At 38.6% G+C, this 25,932-nt stretch overlaps 2 protein-coding genes across 5 annotated transcripts in view; one reads left to right on the forward strand and one right to left on the reverse strand.

Moving 5' to 3' along the window:
• Nucleotides 1-25,932, forward strand: part of MAPK8 (mitogen-activated protein kinase 8) — a 192,600-nt gene that overhangs the window by 48,205 nt on the left and 118,463 nt on the right. The window lies entirely within an intron of this gene.
• Nucleotides 1-25,932, reverse strand: part of FRMPD2 (FERM and PDZ domain containing 2) — a 62,787-nt gene that overhangs the window by 1,834 nt on the left and 35,021 nt on the right. Inside the window, exons 26-42 of one of the 4 annotated variants that reach the window (XM_062606864.1) lie at nt 25,466-25,661; nt 24,373-24,531; nt 23,567-23,741; nt 22,292-22,502; nt 21,503-21,540; nt 19,151-19,237; nt 18,675-18,739; nt 15,057-15,218; nt 13,982-14,153; nt 12,120-12,196; nt 10,000-10,085; nt 8,244-8,359; nt 5,837-5,985; nt 4,082-4,172; nt 2,625-2,959; nt 1,003-1,218; nt 670-732 (exon numbers count right to left, since the gene is read on the reverse strand). In XM_062606864.1, coding sequence (XP_062462848.1) covers nt 670-732; nt 1,003-1,218; nt 2,625-2,959; nt 4,082-4,172; nt 5,837-5,985; nt 8,244-8,359; nt 10,000-10,085; nt 12,120-12,196; nt 13,982-14,153; nt 15,057-15,218; nt 18,675-18,739; nt 19,151-19,237; nt 21,503-21,540; nt 22,292-22,502; nt 23,567-23,741; nt 24,373-24,531; nt 25,466-25,661 — 2,398 coding nt within the window. Of the gene's footprint in view, nt 1-669; nt 733-1,002; nt 1,219-2,624; nt 2,960-4,081; nt 4,173-5,836; nt 5,986-8,243; nt 8,360-9,999; nt 10,086-12,119; nt 12,197-13,981; nt 14,154-15,056; nt 15,219-18,674; nt 18,740-19,150; nt 19,238-21,502; nt 21,541-22,291; nt 22,503-23,566; nt 23,742-24,372; nt 24,532-25,465; nt 25,761-25,932 lie in introns of all 4 variants that reach the window. The other 3 variants (XM_062606865.1, XM_062606866.1, XM_062606867.1) reach the window with 3 other exon arrangements.

Below are 25,932 nucleotides of genomic sequence, written 5' to 3' on the forward strand. Positions count from 1 at the left end.
AACAGGAAAGAATTTCCTCTTTATATCCAACCTAAACTTCCCCTGTTTAAGTTTTAACCCATTACCCCTTGTCCTGTCACTGCAGTCCCTAATGAAGAGTCCCTTCTTAGCATCCTTATAGGCCCCCTTCAGATACTGGAAGGCTGCTATGAGGTCTCCACGCAGCCTTCTCTTCTCCAGGCTGAACAGCCCCAACTTCCTCAGCCTGTCTTCATACGGGAGGTGCTCCAGTCCCCTGATCATCCTTGTGGCCCTTCTCTGGACTTGTTCCAACAGTTCCAAGTCCTTTTTATGTTGAGGACGCCCGAACTGCACACAATACTCCAGGTGAGGTCTCACAAGAACAGAATAGAGGGGCAGGATGACCTCCTTCGACCTGCTGGTCACGCTCCTTTTGATGCAGCCCAGGATAGGGTTGGCTTTCTGGGCTGCAAGCGCACACTGCCAACTCATGTTAAGTTTCTCATTGACCACCACCCCCAAGTCCTTCTCCGCAGGGCAGCTCTGAATCTCTTCTCTGCCCAACCTGTAGCTGTGCCTGGGATTGCTCTGACCCAGGTGTAGGACCTTGCACTTGGCATGGTTAAAGTTATGCTTTAAGCCCCAGATTTATCAAAGCATGATTGAGACATTTAAAAATCATAATCTAGTTGAATATTGAAAACTTACCTTTGTTTGGATCATGCCAAATCGCTGATGTCTCAAGTCTCTCACTATCTGCTTGATGTTGAACTATCAGAAGAGAACAGGTTTTATTTTGTTGACATGCAAGTTATAAAGAAAGATTTAAGCAAGTTCAGATGGGGAAGTTCTGACTTAGTTCTGTTACAAATAGTATATTTGCAGTTATTATCTTTGTTGCTTAAAACAATAAAAGCTGGTTTGTTCCATTTTGTTACATTGAATTCTAACAGGAATTATGCTGGTCTAAGATACTCCCACTGTTTTTTTTGACATCCATACCAATTTGTAATACTTAATGACAATCTGTTTGATACTTACAGATAAATCTTTTTCTATATAGCTGAGCAGAACTTCAACAGCCAGCAAAACTCCACTTCTTCCAATGCCAGTGCTACAGTGAGCAACAATAGGTCCTGTGCTGTGAGCTCTTCTCATGTAACAAATAAATTTTACAAGCTGCTCAGGCAGTTCGGAAGTATTTTGGTCTGGCCAAGTGGTAAACTGCAAATGACTTATAATGCGCTTCTCTTCTGTCTGGAAGAGCAAGACCAAAAATGTTAAGAATGACCAGTTCTAAGACCAAGTTTCAAGTAATTCCACTGATAAATTTTCTATTAGCTTCATTCTTAGTCAATTGTTAGTCTACTGAACAATTCCTCAGCTTTTCATTCTTGAGTCTATTAAGGTTTCTTTTAGGTTTTCAGAAACGTACTCAGAAGACACAGGCCTAGGATATTTACTTCATATAATATTTATGACACACTGAAGTTACTCTGGATGTAGTTATCTTATTTGATTAGAAAGGAAAAACAAAAACATTTGTTAAATTACATTCCAGTACTGTATAGTAAAATTAGTTTTGTAACCAAACTAAGTCATGCTAATAGAAGAGTAGTAATATGATAGACATGATAGCAAGATTGTAAATGCTATTCTGGTATGAGATATAAAAGAACAATTTGTGATTAGATACCCTAACATACAAACCAAATCAAACAAAAAAATTCTTACAAGAATAATCATAATGTAGGTAAAATAAAGAGTATTATTAACAGAATGGTCCTGGGACAGTACTTCTTGTTGCCAGCTTGCCATGTTAAGCTGAATGCAAAAGAACTACCCAGGATTTTTACAATCAGAAAAAAAGTGAATGCATTTTTGGATTTCTCCTGAAGTAAAACTATGTCTTTCTGCAGTAATGTGATATTGGTCCAATACAGACATAGCAAACTAAGATAACCATTGAAACAATTACATGTAACAGCCTATCTTCTCATCTTAATAATCTTTTGGGGGAACTCATATCAAATGTTTTACTATGCCTCACACTTAGTGACATAAAGTAAATTGGCTTTTCTTTATATAGAGAATTTTTTTTCTTGATGGAAAATGACCAATTTAGTCTGGAACAAGAATGAATCTTTTAATGGTTTCATTAATTAATATGTCCTGCAGAAATTTTTGCAAAGTTAAGTAAAGCTTTGAGGCAAGCTATTGAGGCAAGACTGATGGACTTATAGTTGCCCAGTTTCCATGTTCTTACACTTTGATTCTGTATTTGTAGTTTCTGTATTCACGCCTTCTTTTGACATTAGAAAGAAATATCATTAATTGTAAAATCTAAAAAAAACACTTTCTTCCCCTTCCAGCCAGCATTAGAGAATGTGAATCCACTCTGGCAGCCGTTACTGATTTGACTTAATGAGAACAGTAAGCAATTCTGCAAAACACTGAATGCACCAGCTCTGTGACTATTAAGGGACAAACTTTTGGACATTCTTGTATAACCTTAATTTCATGCCTGTTATTCAGATTTTTACATTCCTAAAAATTACTGAGCAAATGTTACAGAAGACGCAAACAATAATATTAGAATATACTTATGTAAAATACCTAATGAATTTCATCATATACAAAAATATTAAGCCTACACAACTTACCTGCTTGTTGATCATTTCTATTGTTCTAATTATGAAGTATTCCAGAATCTGGTAATTGTCTAGCCTGAGATGGAAATTAGCCAGGTCTATAGAGTCATGGGGAGGTTCAGGCCAGTATCGGTGACATCTGATTTGCCCTAGCTCCACTTCTTTTGTCATCATGGCAATCACATCTGATTCACTCTCCCAGACCATTTGCCAGAAATCAGCCACAGTGGATGGCAAAGGCCCTTGGGTTGTAATATAGAAATGTTCATCTTCTCCAACTTTCATTCTAATGTAGCTTGCATTAATGTAGCCATTCTTTTCTCCCAGAGGAACTCGTGTCCTATCATCTGTACAGAAACAGAAAGTAGTTATTTCAGCTATAGATCTGAAACAAGAGTTCTACCATCTCTAGCAGTTGGGATGGTGAACCTCAGCTTCAAGCAGCAAAGTATGCCTCTGGATTTTCAAATACATTTGACAAGTACCACTAGTATTAATCACCATTAATAGGAATTCCCACAGATAAATTGTATTATTCATTTCAGCTTTATTTCTCTTAAGATACCTGTGTAACGCTCTGACAAGCCTTCTAATTACCATAGAATTTTATGGCAATGATTCAGAATAGTGTATCCAATATGGCTTTTAATATATGGGATGGGAATATTGTCACTGGATATTGCTGTTTTAAAGCAGGAAACTCCTGAGAACGTTCACTGTGTCACTAATATGGAAAGGTGACTGTGCTACAAATTTTGCATACGTTTTCCTGCTGCTGCAGTTCAGAAAGACATCAAGGGTCCAGCAAGCGTTCCCGTTCTGTTGTGATACCTCTCAGGGAATCATTGGGTATTACAGGAATTTTTGGAAATCCTTATTAACAGCAGACATTCAGCTCTTGTACTGAAATCTTCTAAATGACTAAAATGACTTCTCATCAGTGAGCAGACTTGTTTCTGACTTAGAACAGAGATGAGCAGCTAAAAGCTCTGGTTGTATATTACGCTTCTAAACACTTCTGAAAACATCTTTTATTTTTCCAAGAGACGCATAACTCCATGATTTCCACCATGCTTTCCAGAATTCCATTGTGTCACAAACAGTAGATATAGCTGTACATTCAAATAGATTTAAAGATCTGCTGTTATAGTTCAAGTTACACTTGCCCATAGAAATGTAGATCAGTATCTCTGAGAAAAATGGGAAGGAAACACTCAGATAGCTGCCCCCTATCGGACAAAGTCACACCTTGTGGAAGATGATACTTCAGAAAATTACATACTGTGCAATGCTGACACCCTTACATGAGCTCTACCTCCTTTGGAAAAATCTCAACACGTTTCAGTGTTAGCATACCTCTCAGTGGCTAAGAATGCAGTGGGATTTGCATCTCCTTTGTATCAGTGTTAAAACTGCTTTTCTGTTTTCCAGTTAACTGAACGTATGTTCTCATTAGTGCGCATACTTACATGGAAGAATATCTCGGTATCTGTTTTTATCCCGGTTTTCTGGTGCTTTGCCAGTTCTGCAGTCATCTATTGGTTTCAAACGTTCTAAAGCCTAGAACAAAGAGAAATAATCCATGTTGTTCACATCCTTCATAGACAACCCTTATAGAGTTGGTGTGAGCAAATTGTACCGCTGTAAGTGACCCAACATTGGTAAATAGACTTCTTACAGAAGAGAATCAGTACATCACCCTCTAAACTTCAAATTGCTTTGTACTTTCTTCAGTCTGCACAAGATTTCTGGGGTTTTCAAGTGAGATTTCCAACCCAAATCCTCAACCCTTGTCATTACAAATCCCTGTTGTATACTGCTGTGAAATGGATGTTTGGAATAGTGTCTTGGTCAAATGTCCAAATGTCAGTATTCATAACTGATGACATACTAACTAAAGCACCAAGTATTGCTCTATTAACAAGTACTGAATGTCAGTGAATACTTTTCAGTGACAGGGAAAGTGATGGATATAGAGAACAGCATCAATGGTGAAAAGTGCAAATAATGTGATTGTTGAGTACTTCATAGCAGATTTAGGGGAATAGTGCAGTGTAGCTGGAAGCAGGAATGTAAAAGTTAATTTCATTTAGAGTTTTGAGTTACCTTCACTTTTCTTTATTCCTTTACCTCTTTGGTATGCACTGCACAATGCTCAACCATCACATTATGGCACTATACAGTGTATATGGGCTGAAATACATGTGACATTTCTTTAATATATTCATCTGTTACTACAGCTTTTACTCAGATAAAATATCCACTGGCTTTGGTAACCAGTGCATTCCCTGTTAGACCTTTATGTTTTCTGTGCAGACGCGTGTTTCAGCTCATATGCTCTGCCTGCACCAGTAACAGAATGGAATGAATGGAAATTAATACATGCCCTTGAGCCTTTAGGGAAAGTCAGCAAATCCTATACACTTCAGCCTGTGGGATTTTCTACCCAGAAAGTCAGAGATATAAAGGCAAGTGAAAGGAACTGATAATGTTGTAATTGCTATTGAAAAGTGGTAGCAATCTATTTCCCTGGTTTTGAGTACATCCTTTAAAGGAAATTCCAGTACTGTGCTGAAGAGTTACGAAATAATCTGTTCTTTAGGAATTTGATGATAACTGAGTACTCTTTTTATATCCTGAAACAAGAGATTCTATATGCTTCCCTAATTTTATATATTTTCATGCCATCAGATGTAATTATGTGTTTTCATTATCTGTGGAGTTACATTACTTTTTTCTTTTTAATTTCATAAAGTTCCCAACCTTAATAGCATCTTGTGGCAATGAGTTCCATGGTTCACTGGAGCATTGCGTGAAACATTTTGTTTTCAACTAAGTGTTTCAGGACTACTGAATCCCTAGCAGCATGGATTTCTTGCTTTAGTGCAGCCTCAAAAATAGTTCTTAGGGAGATGTTCAGCAGAGCTGAGGGGGTAATAGGAAGAAGTCAGCCTAGGAAAAAGTGATTAATACTCTAGTGTATTATTTTTCATTCCATGTGGGTTGTGTCTTTGGACAGGGAATAGTGAAAGCCTGACCTGTGTGGAAAGAAAGATCCAAATACTGTAGCATCACCCAAACCGTAGAGTAGAAACCCCATTCTGGCAGGAATAATTCTCTGAGAAAGTGGAGTCAGTAAAGATATACAAGCCAATCTCCCATACAGTATGCAGAAAGCTGATAAAAGTCACACACTCAGATCTTAAAAAGTAATCACACTTTACCACAAACTCCTTTAACACCTCTTGAGTCTCAATCCGAAAGTGAAGGTCTTGAATAAGACCTGTGATGCCAGTTGTTGGACCTATTCCAGCCAGTGATGTTTTAAAGTTAATTAAGTGAGTCAGTTCATCTCCAGAAGCAAAGGTTCTACCTATATATCAACAAAGAAAAACAAAGGAGTTTTTAATTATCATTGTTCATAGTACAAATTCTTGGCTTTAAAAACTAGGGGGCTGCAGTACATGAGTACATTTTGATGCTTATACTGTGGAAGTGAAATGTGAAAAAATATTTTTGGCTTACTTATGTTCACAGCAGAAAGAAGAGTAAGTCAGCACCATGGATACAACCAGCACCACATTTCATGTCATTTGGAAGCAGATCCAACTATTGCAACTTATTGCCTCATACAGTTTCTAAATACAGTCTGTTTAAATAAAGTATTCTTGCAGAAATTCTATTGGTACTGGAGTCTTTCACCACATCTTCACGAGGAATCATCTTCATCTATCCAACACTTTCCTGAAAATTAGTACTGCCACACCCCAGTGCTAGGAATAATCACTGCAAATTCTTCTTCCCTGAAGTAAAATATCTTCTGTCCTTTTCATCTTACCTCACACTCCTCTTCGAGAACGAGATGCAAAGCAACAAAATCAGGATTCAGTTTTACTAATTTGCTCACCCTGAAGTATATGTTCTGATATGAAACTTGACAGATTAAGACAATGAATAAACATTTATATCTCTAGAAATATGACTACTTTACTGTAGCAATTGAATTTTTTTTTTACCATGTAGAGGAAAACAGTAGCTTGTTTGGTAAAAAATAGTTGTTTGAGGCAGAGAAATTAGGAATTTGTCCTTTTAGTCATAGGCTACTGTTGGCAAAGGATAACATGCCAGCTGTCTCAAAAGAACCCCATTGATCAGTTCCACAGGTTTGTGGTATGCTGAAGACAAGAAGCAATGCTCTCTTTTCCTCTTGTAAGATGTCATCTCTATTCTTAACCAATCTCCATAACAAAACTGTTGTGCTTTCTATGCTTTTGTCTGGGCTACAACTTGCATCTGCCTTGCCTGAGCTTCTGAAATGATTTCTGTCCACTTTCTGTTCTCTAGCCATAAGATATGCCAGGGTATTACTATTAACTAGTTGAGAGTGCCAGTCAAGACAGATCTGCCACTCCAGACACAGCATGCTATTTCCTATACACCTCTCTTTTGTTCCAGATCACGTGGAATAAGAAAGCCAAAAATCTGAGCAGGTATGAGAGGAGAGATTGGTTATAATTTTCTATTTGCTAGCCAGCACAGTTTGGTAGTGTGAGGGAGATAACTGTGATTTACTTCTTCTAAGAGCCATGAGCAATTCATTGCTTCCACAGGGCAAGAAGAAACAGGGAGAGACCTGTATTTCAGAGAATCTATAGGATACTGCAGTATGATTGCTTTCACAAATTTTTCTTGTTTGGAGGGGAAGCAGCTTTATTTCCTATAGGAACAACTAGGCAGATTCTTTCTGTAAATGTTTTCTGGTATCAGAACGGCTTTAGCACCTGAGCTGTGAAAGTGCTTCAGTATGTTTAAGCACATCAGTTCTAGAGGTTTCAATTTCACTCATTATATTATGTGAAATTCAAAGCCATCTGCTTTTATTTCATTCATTTTGGAACAAAGAATTTACATTTTTAATTATGCACTGGGAAGCTCCCACAATTTTGCTTCTGACCCAAATTGCACTGGTTTTGTTTTCTTTTTTTCATTCAGCCCCTGAGCCAGTGTGTCATTTCTTTGCACGATCCAATAGTGCATGACTTGAACAAATGTTATGAAGTTGCTCAAATTAATGCAAGAACTTTCTTTTCCTCTTTTTTGCTCAGTTTACAGCTCAATTACACCTGATTGAGTCTAATCAAGGTATTCAGAGATTTTCCTTTGAGGAGGAAGGACATGATATGGAGCATGGGAAAAAAACAACAACAACAACAAAAAAAAACAAAATAAAAACACACACACACAAAAAATAAAAAAATAAAAAATTTGCTCATCCTTTTGAAACTGGGGTGCCAGAGCAGAGGTGCTTTGAGCAGTGGTGAGTGGGTGATGGCCAGCACAGCTGCCCTCCCTGAATTCAACTAACTACATTCAGACTCGTGTTCCTTCCTTCCTCCTGTTCCCCAAAAGAGTTGGAGAGCTCCTGATGTAGGCCTTCTTCTTGCAGATGTTTCAAAAGTTTGATGGCCTTCATATGTATCATGGTAAAAATTGTGTCCTGAGTGCTCTGGTGTTTGAGACACAAAGAGCAAATACTTAGCTTATATATAAGTGATTAGTGTTGTTCTGACTGTACATATACAGAGGAGCTGGCCTATAATGTTAAAAGAACAGAAATTTTTGCATGGTTACTTCTAGGTAGAACAGAAATCCTGTAGGGCATATCATTGTCTTCATCATTCTGGTTGTCTGCCACAGGCTGCTGAGTCTCTCTTCTGCAGCCTTCACATTCGGCATATTTCTGTAACCTGTAAAACAGCATCAGTTGAATGGGCTTACAGAAGCAGCAGAAACTTTTATAGTTTGGGTTTTTTTTAATCTATTTTTTATCACTTTTAACTTTCTTAAGCAACTATTTTTAAGAATTAGCGTGAACTCCAAAGAGCATAAATCCAAGGAGTAATAGCATAGTGAAGAGTAGTGTTTGGAAGTAAGGTTTGTCACAGTTGCAGACAATTTTTCATGTATGATATTTTTCAGTTGTTAGGCAGCCATACCTATATAGGCTTTGCTTGTTACTGTTGCCTAAAGTATTTAGAAAATTTTGGAGCCCTTAAATATGTTTTGGTAGAAGACATGCCTACAATCCAGAATACAGCTATAATGGTGTGCAGAATGGGTCAGATGTTCCTCTACTGGCTAACTCTGGTACCCGGAGACCTAACATTTAACTATGTTAGCAGGCTTAAGCATATCAGAGTCTTGCATTGTACTATCCTCGGTGTGATAAGAATATATAATGTTAGAAATAGTAGAAAGTACACTTAAGAGGGAGAATAAGATAATAAAAAGCAGCTTTCTGAATATCAGTAACCATTGCAGCTGTGCATGTTCAAGTTACACAAGGCTTTTGCAAGCAGCAAAAGGAACACTGGAAAGTACTGGTAGTAAAAAGATTCAGATTACATGACAGGGGCCAGAAAACCATCCTATTTGCAAAACAATCAGAAGAGATACTTGTTATCCATATATATGATAACTTTGTATTAGTCATAGACGCATTTATGCATCTTGCCCACAGAGCAAGATAATTTAATAATAATCATGCCTAATTGCCTGGTATATGACAAGATAATGTTATATTAGCAATGAGGTAATAGCAAGGGACACTGAGCCTCTGTTCATATGGATGTTCTTCCATGCAGATGCTCTCAAACCATCTTGCAGCTCTGCAAGCAGGTGAGTTAGGGAAGATTTTCATCCCTAATTGGTTGGCCAAATATTGTTCTTACAAAATGTTAAGTTTTCTCACAAAATTTAAGTAAATATTTAGTCTTTTTTTCCAATTTATGTGGGTTGTAGGTGATAAAAAAAATAGTCATGTTTCATCTATGCCATGTCATTTTAATAGACAAAACTTCCCATGTCTTATCAACTTTGGTTTCCCATTGTACTGTGAATTTTAAATTTGAAGTAAAATTCTTCTCTTCCTGTAGCATGTACTTTCTTTGGAGTAACAGTCTCAAATTCTCCTGTCTCTCAGATGTCTGGAGTTCAAAATCTGGATTGCTACAGGCATAATAGCACAAGGTCCAGCCCAGGCTGCAAGTGCTGCTCAGAAGACTTAGTAGAACCCACAGGTACCCTCCCCACAGCAATGTGATAGTGGTACCACTGTTCTCTCTCCTCCTCAGCTAGAAAAGCTAAAGCTAGCTTAGGCATGTCTGCATGAGCTGTTAGAGCTAGAAGCCTGTGTTTCATTTAATAGTTGCGTGGAAGCTGTTTAGCATTTCTTACTGCAGATGGAGCTGTATTCCAACAGAACTGTATTTCTGTCATTTCGGACACATGGGTGAATTTGCACTCCATATTAGGACAGTTCTGGAAATAAAAGATAAATTAGCCATACTATTTATTTTAATAGTTTTAATTCATTTGAAAGACTTACCTGTCTGAAATGTTACAGATTATATCCTTACAGTCTCGTCCAGACAGCTGACCTTGCAGAAGCGAATCGTGTGTGCTATCTAGATCCTGCAGGTTTAAAATGCGAAAAAGCTGTGAAAAATCAGTACATAGAAACATCAAGCATGTAGTTACTTTCATTGACATTGTTTCTTATATCTGTAAAAAATGTGTCCTTCAGTCAGGAATGGAAGGGAAAACAGAACAGTTTCCACTTTCAGAAGAAAGTATGCAACTTTGATTCAGCATTGTAGTACGTACTAGGAGTAAGAAGCCACTAGGTGTAAAAAGTATTTGTGAGTTTCATAACAATACAGTCTTCAGAATCCCTACAACTTAGAATTAATGACTAAACTTTGAAAAGTTTCATGTTAGTCATATCCTCCCCAATCTCATAAAGAAAATGCAATCACAGGAATCATGAGTCATGCTGTATTCTTCACCTCCTTAGCTCTTACTGGGAGAAAGCACCACTGTCTGAGATGGAATCGTTGGTAATAATTTCCTTTTTCTGTCTCAGACACAACGATGCCAGCTGGTAGAAGCTGGGTGCAGCTGCTCTACTGAAGAAGTACTCAACTAACAGAGAAGGCAGGCCCTTGATCACCCTCCATATGCAGAAGTGATAATATTGGTGGCTGGTTTTCCATCCTAGAGAATTATAAATGGATTCTGCATTTAAATAGTGATTCAGGACATCTGCATCTGCATCATGTTTGTGGAAGTGGCTCCTTCTGAGTTGAAACCCTTGATAGATAATGATTTAAATTCTAGTTCAGTGGTGTTTCTTTTTCTTTCCCTCCTTAATATTCCAGATGTACTCAGAGTACTGTGACATGTTATACAGTATAAACTACTGAATGCCCCACAGAATCTTAATGGTAGCTTCCACTTGCGCCTTATTTTCTTACTTTTGTGCTTGTACTTTCCCATTAGAACAGGGAAATTCATGGCTGCCTATTTAATAATGAATTAATTTACCCAGTTTCTGCACCTACTAACTGCATTGATTGGAGAATGCTGTATAGATTTTTTTTTTTCTATTTGCTAAGGAAAGGTATCTTACTGCTGCTTTTTTGCATCTGTGATTTTTTTTCAATGGGTTGTCATTTTCAGAGTCTACATCTTTAGAGTAGATGGCAGCTGTGCTCTATAAAGTAAAGCATAAATAGTTTCTATTCACAGGAAACAGCTAAAGGCAAGCTTGAAATAACGAACACTTAATGAAACTAATTCAGCACAAAATTTTAGCATGTGCTTAGATAGACTTTACTACATGCTTAAAACTACATTTGTGCATTAACACTTTGCTAACTTGGGGATCTAATAAGGAAACTGTAACCTTAGTACTATCTCCTATTTTTTATTTCATTTTTTATTTCCTGGGTGTACTTCTTTGTCAAAATATAGGCATGACCTTGTTTTGATATTACATTTCATCAATCTCTTAACAGTTTAGTTCAACACCCATTCCAACAGAGTACTTAAAACTTCCTCAAACAAATTCCTTTTAAAAGTTTTCTCATCTTATTCACATCAATGATTTCTTCCATTTTTCTTTTCTAGTTTGATTATTTTGGTTTATTTGTTGTGGATGATAAAAAGACCTACATTTCTCACATTTCCTGAGTAGTGGTTTTACAATTGTAAACTTAGAAATAATAGATGCTGTAAAATTTGATGTGGAACGTCTTACAGGACTTAGTAAGATTCAAAAACATAAACATGTTTGAAGAAGTTTGGGACCCTTGGAGTTATGAATATTTATAGAAGACAGTTGAATAGAAATCTTCTAAAGTGTATTGTTTTAAAAAACTGAAAGAATGGTAAAATTAACTTATCATTCATTCCAGTGTTAAAAAGTACAAGAATTAGACTTGCATATGCAGCCTTCCACTTCCCCCTTCCCCTCTTTAGTGTATATATATTATGCTAATTATATGCTCTTATCTCAGTGGAACCCCCTGACTCATTCAAATGTTAGCAGTTCCCATCATTGTAGCACACTTCCCTCACCCTAATCCTTTTTTGTTAAGAAGGTGTGGTTCACAAACGTTGAGTACATTCCCTGATAACTTCTAGAAGCATGATTCAGATTTTTACCTTGGTACACATCTGGTTGGATTCTTCTTCCTTGAAAGTGAGAACAGGCTGAGCTCGCAGGCTTCCCTCTGCACTATCTGAACACCAGAAAACAAAATCAAAACAAAATCCCTACGAAGCATGAAAATATAGTCATTTCTTCTGTGCCACGCACACCAGAGGACTTCAACCTTGGAAAAAGCACTGAGATACATTGCCAGAAACTGGCATGGACTATCCCTTTCATGGATGCTCTGAGAGGGTTAGTACAACACAGATATTATATATCACCACTGAAGAAGCCAGCATAATTCAGGTTGCCAGAAGATACACTGAAGAGACCCCTGTATCAATAGCAGTTAAAAACACTGAAACAGAATTTAATTCTGCCCTCTCTAATCCAGCCCATTCCTAAGGCCCAAATACCATGGATGAACTTTAATGCCAGTGCTTCTATAATACCACTGGGTTTTGTTGGTCCAGGAAAACAATTTAAACTTTCCAGCAACTGTGTAATTCACCAGTGCCGTGAGATGCAAATAAATGTGCCCACAACTAATTCCTTGAATTTGCAGAGCTGGAGAAAAGGCTAGTCTTACTGAAGTGAATGGGAATAATTCCACAGACCTTAATAGAGCAAGAGCTCCAATCAGCCTTTTTATAATTGGCTATCCTTACTTTATTTATTTATTTATTTATTTATTTTCATTATTAACCCCCAGAAACTAGAATAGAGATGGGCCAGTGAACATCCTCCTTTGAAGCTGGTGCTGATCATAGCTTTTACATCCTTATGGAAAAGCTTTGCTCTTGAAACTCAGAGGCAGCTTCCAGTAAGTGAAGGAGTATCCAGCACTTAAGACACTGGCTAGAAGTTCAAGATGATTAGGTTCAGTCTAATAGATACTGAAAAAACTGAGATCTTTGAACCCTATGGAGCAGCTGCAGAATTGCCTAAAATACCTCTACAGGCAAGTTCGCATCAGTAAAGCTGACTAGATGCATAAATGTTTGCTCTAAAATATGTCAAAACCGCAGTCAGCTCAGCATCTCTTCCTCATCAGCTGAGGAGAAAGTAAATAGCAATGACACTAGCTTCTTGCCTACAAAGATTTGAAACAAAGCCTCCAATTTGTAACTGATGAGCTAGAAGGTATATTAAGAAGGAATTATATATTCTTCCCACTGAATTTTCTCCTCAGTGTTCAAGAAAATAGGTGGTTGAGGTATATAAACCCATAATCTGTTGTTAATAGTATATCCATCCTTCCACTCATAGCTTTAATTAGTATTTTGATTTTGAATGTTCATTAGAGCAGAGTCTGCAGCATAAGCTTTTTTCTATTAGAGTTAGTCAGCTGTGCGAGTTTTGCCCTGTGCACATTGATGTGCTCTCAAATTAGTAGCAATCAATCTGGGAGCCAAGGCTTCTGGGTTTGCACACACACAGAAAGGAGAGGAGCTGTTTGTCAGGTAGAACTGATGCTTCCTAGAGATAAGGTAAGAGTGCTGGGGTGTGAAATTTATGGGAAATGTGTTTTAACAGCTGGGTCAATAACTGGCTGTGATTCCATCAGTGAGTTGAATAAAACTGGGTAAAATCAGACCAGGAGCCTCCATGACTTAAAAATAAAAGTTGAGTTAAAGGTTCTGTGAGGGTCTTGCAGCTTTGCTTCCACTATTTCTAGACTTAAAACTGACGCTTGGGCATTCCTTCCCTATGGTCCTATGTCTTGAGTAGCTTATCCAGAGCTGCAGATCAGGATGAAGAATGTGTTTGTATGTGAAGCTATGAATCAGGACTAACTGTAAAGTTTGTACTGCTGAACCCAGGCAACACATAATCTCACTTTACTGTCTACTGAGTGGATGTAGCTGCTTACCAGGCCCTGCTTTTGTGTTTGGAGGCGAAGGTATACTCTCACTTTGGTTGCCTGAATAAGCCCAATGCAAAGCCATCCTTCGGCACACAGTGAGTTGAACAGTGCCTTGAGCCTTGCGCAGCAAATCTGTAACTGTTTGGCGTGGCAGGCCAGACACAAAAGTCTCATTCACCTGAAAAAATACAATGATATATACTTCCAGGTTCCTGTAACAGAAATGTTTTTTAATCGCATTAATCTGCATTGAGCACTTTGCACTTCATGTGTCCTCATCCCCTCCCACTTTAGTAACTTCCTTGATCCTCTCCTGTGTACTTCTTTATACCATGATTGCCAGCAGTACAGCACAAAAGTGTAGTCTGCACCTCTTCTGAGACACTAGGAGGGCATTGTTCCCCCCATAATTCAGATGGAAGACGGAAGTAAATGAAAGTAAACGAAAGTAAATGAAAAATAGAAAAGCAAACAGAACTACTGAAACTCCTGGAGGGGGAGGAAAAAATAATTTGGGGTAAAAATAAAACTCAAACACCCCCCAAAAATCCAAAACATGATTTACATTAAGAGATGGTTAAATAGTAAGATTTTAATTAAAGATTCAAAAGTTCTAATTCCAGTGCTTTTTGCTTGTCTTGGTAATACCTGACTGGCACTGATGATAGATTCCTCCCAGTATCCTCTTGGTTAGCTGTTATATGCATGCTTGGTCAGTTAACTCTTCCTTCCCTGATTTTTTTCATGTGTAACCATGTGTAATCCTCACTGTGCACAGTTACACTACAGAGTGATTGCACTTTGTCACTTGCCCTGCTGTCCTGGGTTTGCTTCTCTGCTGGAATAGCCAACAGCCACCTCCAGCTGTAGAGAGGCCCAGTCCCAAAGGAAGCTGAATGTTAGGCGAGGGATGGAGGTTAGGGAGGCAGAACAGCCGTCTGACCCTCAGGAGCTGAGGGCTCCTATTACTGTGCCAAGCAGCCCCAGATTTCCAACCTGTGCAGCCTTTATACTGAACAGAATGCTGATCATAGAATACCTAGAGAAATTGTAGGCCAAAACAATGAAGAACAAGCAGTACCTTAAGCAGGATGTCACCAACTTGAAGCCTTCCATCTGTGTCTGCAATGCTGTCTGGGCTGATGGCCTTTATTAGGACAGCCCTGCCATTTCTTCCACCTACGAGTGCAAATCCTAGGCTTCCATTTTCCGCTCTTTCCAGCTCAATCTTAATAATGAAGTCCTACAATAGACAAGGGTGTAGTCTTAAGTAGAGTTTAGTTAGGGCTGTGCTTTTTTTGCATTTTTAATACTAAATAATCCAATTATGCTTCACAGTCCTCACTCAGTTATGTAGATTATGGGATATATCCTTCTCCTGAATAGGTATATAGAGCTTCCGTATATTAAAATAGCAGCTGCATGTATGTATCAGAATGAAAATAGTACATACTTATATCCATAATCCTTTTCAATAACTGCTGGAGGGGAAAATAACCTCTTAATAGCAAGGAAAAACTTACTTTTGTAATCCTTTTATAACGTTTCAAATACATCACCTTCACTGACAAACAAGTCACTCTTCTCTCCAGCATGATGGTAATGCAGTACATAGAATCATAGAATCATAGAATGGTTAGGGTTGGAAAGGACCTTAAGATCATCTAGTTCCAAACCCCCTGCCATGGGCAGGGACACCTTTCACTAAATCATATCACCCAAGGCCTTGTCCAACCTGGTCTTGAACACTGCCAGGGATGGAGCATTCACAACCTCCCTGGGCAACCCATTCCAGTGCCTCACCACCCTAACAGGAAAGAATTTCTTCCTTATTTCCAATCTAAACTTCCCCTGTTTAAGTTTTAACCCGTTACCCCTTGTCCTATCACTACAGTCCCTAATGAAGAGTCCCTCCCCAGCATCCCTATAGGCCCCCTTCAGATACTGGAAGGCTGCTATGAGGTCTCCACGCAGCCTTCTCTTCTCTAGGCTGAACAGCCCCAACTTCCTCAGCCTGTCTTCATACGGGAGGTGCTCCAGTCCCCTGATCATCCTCGTGGCCCTCCTCTGGACTTGTTCCAACAGTTCCATGTCCTTTTTATGTTGAGGACACCCGAACTGCATACTCCAAGTGAGGTCTCATGAGAGCAGAGTAGAGGGGCAGGATCACCTCTTTTGACCTGCTGGTCACACTCCTTTTGGTGCAGCCCAGGATAAGGTTGGCATTCGGGGCTGCAAGCGCACACTTAAGCCGGCTCATGTTCATTTTCCCATCAACCAACACCCCCAAGTCTTTCTCCACAGGGCTGCTCTGAATCTCTTCTTTGCCCAACCTGTAGCTGTGCCTGGGATTGCTCCGACCCAGGTGTAGGACCTTGCACTTGGCATGGTTAAACTTCATAAGGTTGGCATCAGCCCACCTCACAAGCGTGTCAAGGTCCCTCTGGATGGCATTCCTTCCCTCCAGCGTACCAACTGAACCACACAGCTTGGTGTCATCGGCAAACCTGGTGAGGGCGCGCTCAATCCCACTGTCCATGTTACTGATAAAGATATTGAACAGGACCGGTCCCAACATCGATCCCTGAGGGACACCACTCGTTACTGGTCTCCAGCCAGACATTGAGCCATTGACAACAACTCTTTGTGTGCGGCCATCCAGCCAGTTCTTTATCCACTGAGTGGTCCATCCATCAAATTGATGTCTCTCCAATATAGAGACAAGGATGTTGTGTGGGACAGTATCGAATGCTTTGCACAAGTCCAGGTAGATGACATCAACTGCTCTACCCCTGTCCATCAGCTCTGTAGGCCCATCATAGAAGGCCACCAAATTGGTCAGGCAGGATTTCCCCTTAGTGAAGCCATGCTGGCTGTCACCAAGCACCTTGTTGATTTTCATGTGCCTTAGCATGCCTTCCAGGAGAATCTGCTCCAAGATTTTGCCAGGCATAGAGGTGAGACTGACTGGTCTGTAATTACCTGGGTCATCCATTTTCCCCTTCTTGAAAATGGGGGTTATATTTCCCTTTTTCCAGTCATCGGGAACTTCACCTGACTGCCATGATTTTTCAGATATGCTGGACAGCGGCTTAGCAACTTCATTCCCCAGCTCCTTCAGGACCCGCGGATGGATTTCATCAGGACCCATGGACTTGTGCACATTCAGGTTCTTAAGATGGTCTCGAACCAGATCCTCTCCTACAGTGGGCCCAAGGTCTTCATTCTCACAGTCCCTGTGTCTACCTTCCGAGACTTGGGTGGTTTTGTCAGAGCCTTTGCCAGTGAAGACTGAGGCAAAGAAGTCATTCAGAACCTCAGCCTTCTCCAAATCCTGTGTAGCCGGTTCTCCTGAGAGCTTCCTTAGAGGGCATACGTTGTCCCTAGTCTGTTTTTTATTTGCTATGTAGCCATAGAATCCCTTCCCGTTATCCTTAATATCCCTAGGTAAGTTTAATTCTAACTGGGCCTTGGCTTTCCTAACCTGGTCCCTAGCTTCCCAGACAACATCCCTGTGTTCTTCCCAGGCTGCCTGTCCTTGCTTCCACTTTTTATAAGCCTCTTTTTTCAATTGAATTTTCCTCAGGAGCTCCTTATCCACCCAAGGAGGTCTCCTGGCCCTCCTGCTGCACTTCCTTCTAGTTGGGATGCAACACTCCTGAGCTTGTAGCAGGTGATCCTTACATCCTCCATTATTTTATTATTCTATATTGCAAATCTTAAACTTGCAACCCCAACATACCTATCTGTTTGGCTTTAGCATTTCATTCAGTTTTAAAATAAGCTGCTTTCTTAGGGTCAAATATTATGTCAGAAATAGCAGCAACCTAGAAATATTTATGACTTGCAGCATGACTTGTTCCTGTGTTGCAAATGTCACCATCAGAAATTATTTTAGCATGTTGAACAGATAAACCATCATGGATTAAATGGTGCAGAAGAAGCAGTAATAGTGATGACTTAATCAAAAGTGAGAAAATAGTTTCCATTTTTCTGCCAGGTTGGAGGTCTAATTTTAACAAGAGAGCAGCCTTTTGCAAACCACAGTCAAGAGAAAACTAGTAAATCAATTCCCATGAAATATCAGTCCCAATGTGGGCAATTTCACTTCCATGTAATGTTTTTTTCCACATTTTTGCACAAACAGAAGTGGTGCTTGCACTTGTAAGAATTTTGAAGCATTGTGTGTTGAGCATGGAAATTCTTTTTTTGAGGAGCACACGTGTATTTTAAGAAGTCATCATTTCAAAAATGGCATTAATTTTGATAAATTCAACCGTTAGGGCTTATGTCAATACTGCAGAATACTCCAAAGGTTTTGAGTAATTTTACACTCTTTTCAAATGCCCCCATCTGAGAATTTCAGAATGAAATATATTAAGTGAGATTACAAAAATTGTTGTGGAAAATATTTTGCAATTACAGTTGCACTTATTTGCCCTAGATTCCATGATATCATACGCTGAAAAACAGTAACAGAAGAGCCTAACTCCAGGAGTATTCAAGGCAGCCTAGTCCATGAAGATTGAAGGAATTCAATACTTCACAGGACACTCTCCAAATGCATTATATTCACATTTTCAGAGAAACTGGAGAGGAATCAAATACTGTTGAAATATCACTGTTGAAAAAAAATCTCACTCCATATAGCTCACTTCACTTGACGGACCATGTCACACTTGATAAACTTGTCACTTACCTTACATTCTGGAGAATCAGGTGTGTTTTGCTCAGCATCACAGTTTGTTTCCTCCAAATGTTTCTCTGTGAAAAAGCAGTGGCAGCAGTATAACTCTCAAAATCATATTCAGAGGCGTAATAAAACATTTTCTACTTGACATGTAAAATACAAAAAAAAAAATAAATTTGAGGACATATGTGGGCTTACACTCCTGAACTGCAAACTTAACTTTCTGTGCATTACTGTGTAGACTTGTTATGTCCCAGTGAGCAGGTTCCAAAACAAGCTTTAAAAGCTGCATATTATAGGGTCAGACACTCTAGATGGATGACAGGTAATGTATAAATGTTTTCTGAAAAGCTGAGGGAGGCAGTTTTGTTTATGAAGAATTAATCTTTCCCAGGTGTGGCCAGTACCACCTAGAGACTCATTTTCTTTCAAAGAGAAGGCATGTAATTTTACAAACCCTGATTGAAAAATACTGAGTTCCTTACCATGTTGATGCAGCAGATGCTGTTCTTGGGAATTCAGGTTTTCATCTGAGAAAGAAATATTGGCTTTCTCTGTCTCAGCAGGTGGCCCTAAAAGCACACATGTAGGTTTGTTCTGACAGGCCTCCTGCTAACCTTCATATACACAGTGGAATGTAAACTCTTTGCTTAGATTATTAAACAAAGAATCAATATCCAGTATTGACACTACATGAGGCAGTTTGAGACACTTACTACTGCGTTATTAAGTTTGCCAGTTTGCACAGTAATATAAACAATTCTGTCATGAATTGCAGAGCTGTTGCATCTCAGTCATTGCTATTTTTAAAATTGTAACAACAATCAGAGATCAGACTGAGTCGTTCGAGACATGTGGCAATGATCAGGCAGAGGAAGAAGCAGGGCATTTTAGTGTCTGAACAGACAGATTTGTAAGAAAAAAATGTGCATTTCTTGACACTCCCACCTCTAGCCACCCAGCCGCAGTTTTGGGATTTTGCTTTATCATCTTGGTGATCTTCGTTGTTTTCCAAAAAGTATTCTTCATTGTATGAATTATAGAAAATGTAGCAATAGGACAAGGGGTAATGGGTTTCAAAATAAACAGGAGAAGTTCAGACTAGATACAAGGAAGAAAGAATCAATACTGGTGGCCTCATAGCAGCCTTCCAGTATCCAAAGGGGGCCTACAAGGATGCCAGAGAGAGGCTGTTTATCAGGGAATGTAGCAATAGGACAAGGGGTAATGGGTTTCAACTTAAACAGGGGAAGTTCAGGTTAGATATAAGGAAGAAGTTCTTTACTGTGCAGGTGCTGAGGCACTGGAATGGGTTGCGCAAGGAAGTGGTGAATGCCCCATCCCTGGCAATATTCAAGGCCAGGTTGAACAGAGTCTTTGGCAACATGGTCTAGGTTGAGGCATCCCTGCCCATGGCAGGGGGGTTGGAACCAGATGATCTTAAGGTCCTTTCCAACCCTAACTGTTCTTTAATTCTGTAAGTTTTCTGCTGGTTTTAAAGGAAAAAAAGAGCTCCCTGTTGCATTTGCAATTTTAGTATGCATTTTTGTGATTGAGAGTCTATCAAATGAAGAGTTGTTTCCTTAATTGCAAATTGTTATGGATTTTCTATAAATCTATCAAAGATGATAGAACAGAACACAAAATACCAAATTACTATAGATTTAAGTGCCTTAGAAAAGTGAAGAATCTTGTTTTATAAGAGAGGTGGGTAACTGTACTATTGTAGAGTTCATAAATCTGTATCACAGGTGGATCAGATCTGGTAACCTATTTTGCAGGTGTCTTGAGAAATCTCAGAATATGCAAAGCTCATGGCACAAGGATGTGTAAGCAAGGTCCTATCAGGATATGCTTTTACCATGTTTTAGCTATACCACAGGAACTGAGAGCGCATGTAACTTTAGCTGTAGAAAATTCAAAGAAGTTTGTTCTTCAGTAAATAAACTGCTTCAGATTATAAAAGCAAACACATGACTAGTTGTTTTAGGGTCGGAAACCTGTAACTAGCTTGACTTGGAATAATTTCTTCAGGTAGTCAGATGCTAGTATTAAGATGAGTGTAGGCATACAAGTAATTCTGTTCCAGGGGTACTTTTTCAGGTCATCTTTAAAAAAAAAAAATTTATTAAAAAAAATATCAGATATTGAGTCAAGTAAATGAAACTGAAGGTCAGGCCTGACTGAAAACTGCAGCCAAATGTACACTGGAAAGTATGACTCACATTGGTAAGGCACTTTCTGTGCAGTGATGTAGATGCGATACCTATCCTTCCATCTGATGGTGCAGATGCAACCTCTGCTTGCTGAGTTTCCTTCTACTGCTGCAGCAGTTCTGGTCATGTCTTTGCAGTGCAGATGATTATTGTACTTTTGTGTTAGTTACAGTATTAAATATACTCTAGGAAAGCTGTTATATATTAACTAAGGGATATTGGTGCTGCCTGTTTCTGATTTTCTATAGATTTACTGATAGCAGTTTAAAAAGTTGGAAAGTTGGTCTAGATGATGAAGTAGTGGCTCATATTAAATAGTTTCAATCAAACCAGATGTTGAAATACAACCACTTAAAATTCCCTTTTAATATGAATTTAAAAAAAATAGAAACTATGCAAAAGACAATAAATACTTTTTTTACAGAGAACTATACATTTAATTTCTATCTTTAAGGACCTACCAAATTTTCTTCAGACTCTTAGAATCGCCATAACTGAATGCCATGTTACAATCTCTTAATAATGTTTTAAAGGCAATGAATCAATACCTTATGCTTATTTCCAAAATCAGAAGCAAGTTTTGAACTAAAAAAAAAATAATAACATATTAGCCTTACTTACTATTCTCCTGCTCTATAGGAACCACTGGATTACCATTTCTGGGGGCAGAAAAAGTGAAATATGTGAGCCATTAAGAGCTGCATGCTTTGTAAAGCACATATGAAAAATCTTTTTAGAAAGTCAGTTGTCTGAATTGTGGTTGTACTTCTATGATTTTGTTAAGGGTGTTTTCCCAAAGAGTATTTATATGAATATATAAACCATTTATATGTATTTAACAACAGTGAAACATTTTTATTTAATTTATTTATTTCCCTGGGTTGGGGAAATAAAGAACATGTTGAGCCATCTGTCCTATTATAAAACTGCTTTGTGGTATATTTTGAATTCAGCTTTGGTTCCTCCGATATAAAGTCAGAATGATCTTTTGTCAAAATGTTTGGCTTTTGTAAGTAACTCAGAGTTTTCCATCAGAGGCAGTTTCTTGCCTGTAGTTGTCAATCTAAGATTGTATGCACAAGGTTGGCGCTAGCGGAGGACTTTCCCTAGAGAAAAGGATACCTGAAAATGATGGCCAGCCTCGTGGTTAAACGTCCACATTTGTATTTGGGTGACAGTTTGGAGATATCTCATTTGTATTGTATGAGTGTACTTGTACTCATTGTGTTAGCTGTAATTACAAGGAGTGAAGATATCTTATGGATGTTATTTATCAAATGGCAATGTTTAGACCTTTGAGTTAAAACATTTTTCTTGTAGTTTGTCTTGGTTTTATTGTTTGACTTGTTTATGTAAAATTGAAGAACTTGCTTCAACATTAGGATGAAGGTTGAGTATGCTCAGATTTACCTTGTGGCTTTGATTTGGACATGCTGGGTGGCAGCTTCACACACTCTCACTGCATCATCCAGGCTAATGCCCTCAGTCCACAGTCCACAGATGTAAACAATCTGATCTCGTGGCTGCAAACTGCCTTCCACACTGGCGGGAGAGCCAGGCACTATTTCTAGCACATAAATACCTTGTAACTTGCTTCCAGCCCCTCCTGCCAGCTTCAAGCCTAGAATAATGCAGAGAAAGCATCTTTTGCAGCAGCGTGTTTTCAATTTCACTGTCAGTGACATACAGCCTAATGGAATAGATGTGGGTCATTGAAGGATAGGCTGAACAAATCACTGACATTATAAATAACAGTCACCCCAGTAATATGGGGAATAAGAGCTGGACAGGGAGAGTGAAATGCAATTAGATGCTAAAAATGTATGGAAAAAACTTAATGGTATTGTCTATCTCTACGCTTTGGCTATTCAATAGTGCTTCATTTCACCTGATGTTGAATAGTGATTTGAGTAAGACCCTCAGCTGCATAGCAGTAACTCCCTCATTACCAGAGTGCTTAAGTGCCCCGCAATCTTTAGAATGCCATAGGCAATGGAGACATAAAACAAATGAGGAGATACCTATACAGTGAAAAATGGAATTGTGCAAGAATATCCAAGAAAACTCCAAAGAAGCTAGTTTTGAACTTGAAACTGGATGCTATATCTGAGCAAATATACTTATACTGTTTCCTGAGTCTACAGTTGTATCTGTGTACAATACTCACCACATTCTGCAAAAATACCAAGATACAGTGTGGGGATTTCTTTTATCACTTGTTTTGCACAATGTAGATCAAACTTTGTGTTTATGGTTAAACAAGGATTTGAGTGGAGACTTTTTGAATAGCAAACTAATTTGTTTTCTTTCCCTCCAAAAAGATATTTATGTATCTCATCAGGTAGTAGACATTATAATGTACAACATTATTATCTACAACCAACAGTTTCTGTATATCAGTAACATAAAAATATGAGACTAGAGATCTGCAAGAAACATTAGCTGACAGGGTCATAATACAAAGATCATTTATCCAACTGGCTTCACTGGTCTAATAAGAGATATTGGTCTTCCCTTTAAGGCCTTACCCAAAATAAAGCTGTTCATCCTCATGGGTGATGGTGAAGAGCATAAAGGTGTCAAGGTCACTCAAGATCATATTGATCTAAGACCACAGTTGGCTATAATTACCTTATGATTGCTATAATCCCTGTCCAAAATAACAAGCATATATTTATTACACACCTAGCTGTCCATTGGCACCTTTGGTGAGAGTAATTTCAGGAATCTCATCTGGCCTAATAGAGGGACGTGGATCACTGTCAGCACGACCAACCACAAGGTGCAGATCAGGAGGGGAGCTTTGCAGTAAAGTCAGGGCTTGATTGCATGGTAAAGATGTGACATCAATTCCATTCACCTAAATGACAAACCAGTAAAATGATGTCATAGATCTCATTGACCATCATGTACTCATCCCTCCACTCTTAATTTTGCATATGAACTTAAATTAGTTTCACTTTCATGTTACTGCTTTGGTGTGGTATTTAATGTCAGTGAATGCAACAGTTAAGATTGCAGTAAGATTTCTTTTTTGGACTTTTGTTTTTCTAAATGGAGAGCTCTCATAAAAATAGCTCTTTTTTTTCCTTGAAATTCAAGGTCTTGTAGCAAATAACCAAGGAAGACATTCTAATACGAAAAACTGAAGATGAGCCAAACTGAAAACAGGCTTTATTCATAACTCCTATATCCTTTGTATGCAATCTATCTTATGACATTGATTCAGTTTATTGGGAAAGCATTTCATATCTCAGTTGCCTTGCATTGCTGTTAGATGAGTCATGTTATTTGCCTGGTCATACAACCTATTCAGTGTGAAACGTGTCCCGCTGAAGTCAACAGAACTACATTTATTATATGATTCATTTGCACTTGCATGCCTAAGTATGTGTTAAACTGGACTCTATGAAGGGAAGAATCCTCAATATAAATGGCATTGATCTGCAATTATTTTCTCCTCTGTATAAACTCAAAGTCAATTACTGTACCATAATGATTCTGTCTCCCCTTCTTAGTCTTCCATCAGACAGGGCAGGATCATTCAAGATTTCATCAACAAAGAGGCAAGAGTCCACTTTGTTAAGAGCTACAGAGAATCCATAACTGTTGTTCTCTGACTTTGTCAAAGTCACAAAAATCTCTGTTTCCTATTAAAATAAGCACAAGATATGTCTGTTGTAGGCTTTTCTGTTGCTTCATTAATATCTTTGATTATATGCAGTGTTTTATATGCAGATAGTAATCAGATCCGCAGATGATATGAATAAGAGCATACATAAAGGCTTCTCTGATCTGTCACTGCTTTACTCCAGAATTCATTTTACTTCTTTTTACCTAGTGGACCTTCATGATGATTGACTGATAGGGCCTAATAAGGCAGAAAATACCATCAGGGACTGGAATTTTGGTATTTGAAATGTGTAAAGTAAGGCTTGGAATACTCTGAGCTGGCAAGCATTAGAGTACTAGGGTGCAGAGATTATTATTGTTATTAATACTGCTATTGCTGTCACACTGAAGGAAATGGATGGAGATAAATTTTGGCCTTGGTGATCCCAAATTAGTATCAATTCAGAGCTAAATTAGTTTCAGCAAGAATGCAAGATGTTCAGACTGAGCCTTAGATTTTGTATAGTAATTAGCAGAAGGAACGCACTTTCTTATCAGGACATTACAGTAGTATCACTGTTACAAAGAGATTTTTCATATGGGTTTAAAACATGACAGAAAGAAACCCATGTAGCTGACTCCAATTAATTCTAGTAGCTATAGCTACTAGAGGACTGTTAGGCCTTTGTAAACTGGGAATAATACTGCAGAATTCTGGAAAGCTGCAGAAATAATAAGGTGGCGAGAGCAAGGACTTGGCCTTTAAGGCAATTGGTAAAGAATTCTGGAGAGCTGGGTGTTGCAGAAGGTCTGCTTTACTTGAGGATTCCAGACATTCAGGAAAGTAAAAAAAGCCATGCAGAAATAGCATAGATAATGAGTTGAAATTAATATTTAAAAATGTTGCATTCTTAAAAGTTGTTTCTTTTCCCATGTATTCTACCTATTAATACTTTGGTGCCTATTGCATACCTTAGTGCAATCTTCCTTTTCTTCCTTCTCTTCTTCTAGTTCCTCCAAGTCTTCCCATTCATTGTCACTGTCATGTGTCTCTCTAGCTGGCATGGATGATGAGAAGGGACCATAGGCACGTGGTTGTGGGGTCATCATAGTTGTGGAGAGTGTCTCGGAGCTTCCTCCCCATGAAAGTGAGGTCACAGATGTTGAGCTGATAACGAGATACTCTTCATCAATAGGGGTTAGAGAGAGAGCTTCAGGCATACATTTTGTGTTCAACAGGTCATCATCACTCTTATTAAATATGTGGCTGGAAAATAAAGAGATTGCAGTGCTGGGGTTTTCCTCTATATGCTTTATTAGATGGCCACTGAAAAGTCTACTACTTATACACGACCTTATTTTAACTGAAGTACTAGTTATGATATCAGATTGCTGTGTGGGTCTTCCAGTGTTACTATAAAAATAAATAAGTAATCAAT

Source organism: Pezoporus occidentalis, unplaced genomic scaffold (assembly GCF_034315485.1).
Source record: "Pezoporus occidentalis ecotype Australia unplaced genomic scaffold, CSIRO_AGI_Poc_V1 ctg98, whole genome shotgun sequence".
Lineage (NCBI taxonomy): Eukaryota > Metazoa > Chordata > Aves > Psittaciformes > Psittacidae > Pezoporus > Pezoporus occidentalis.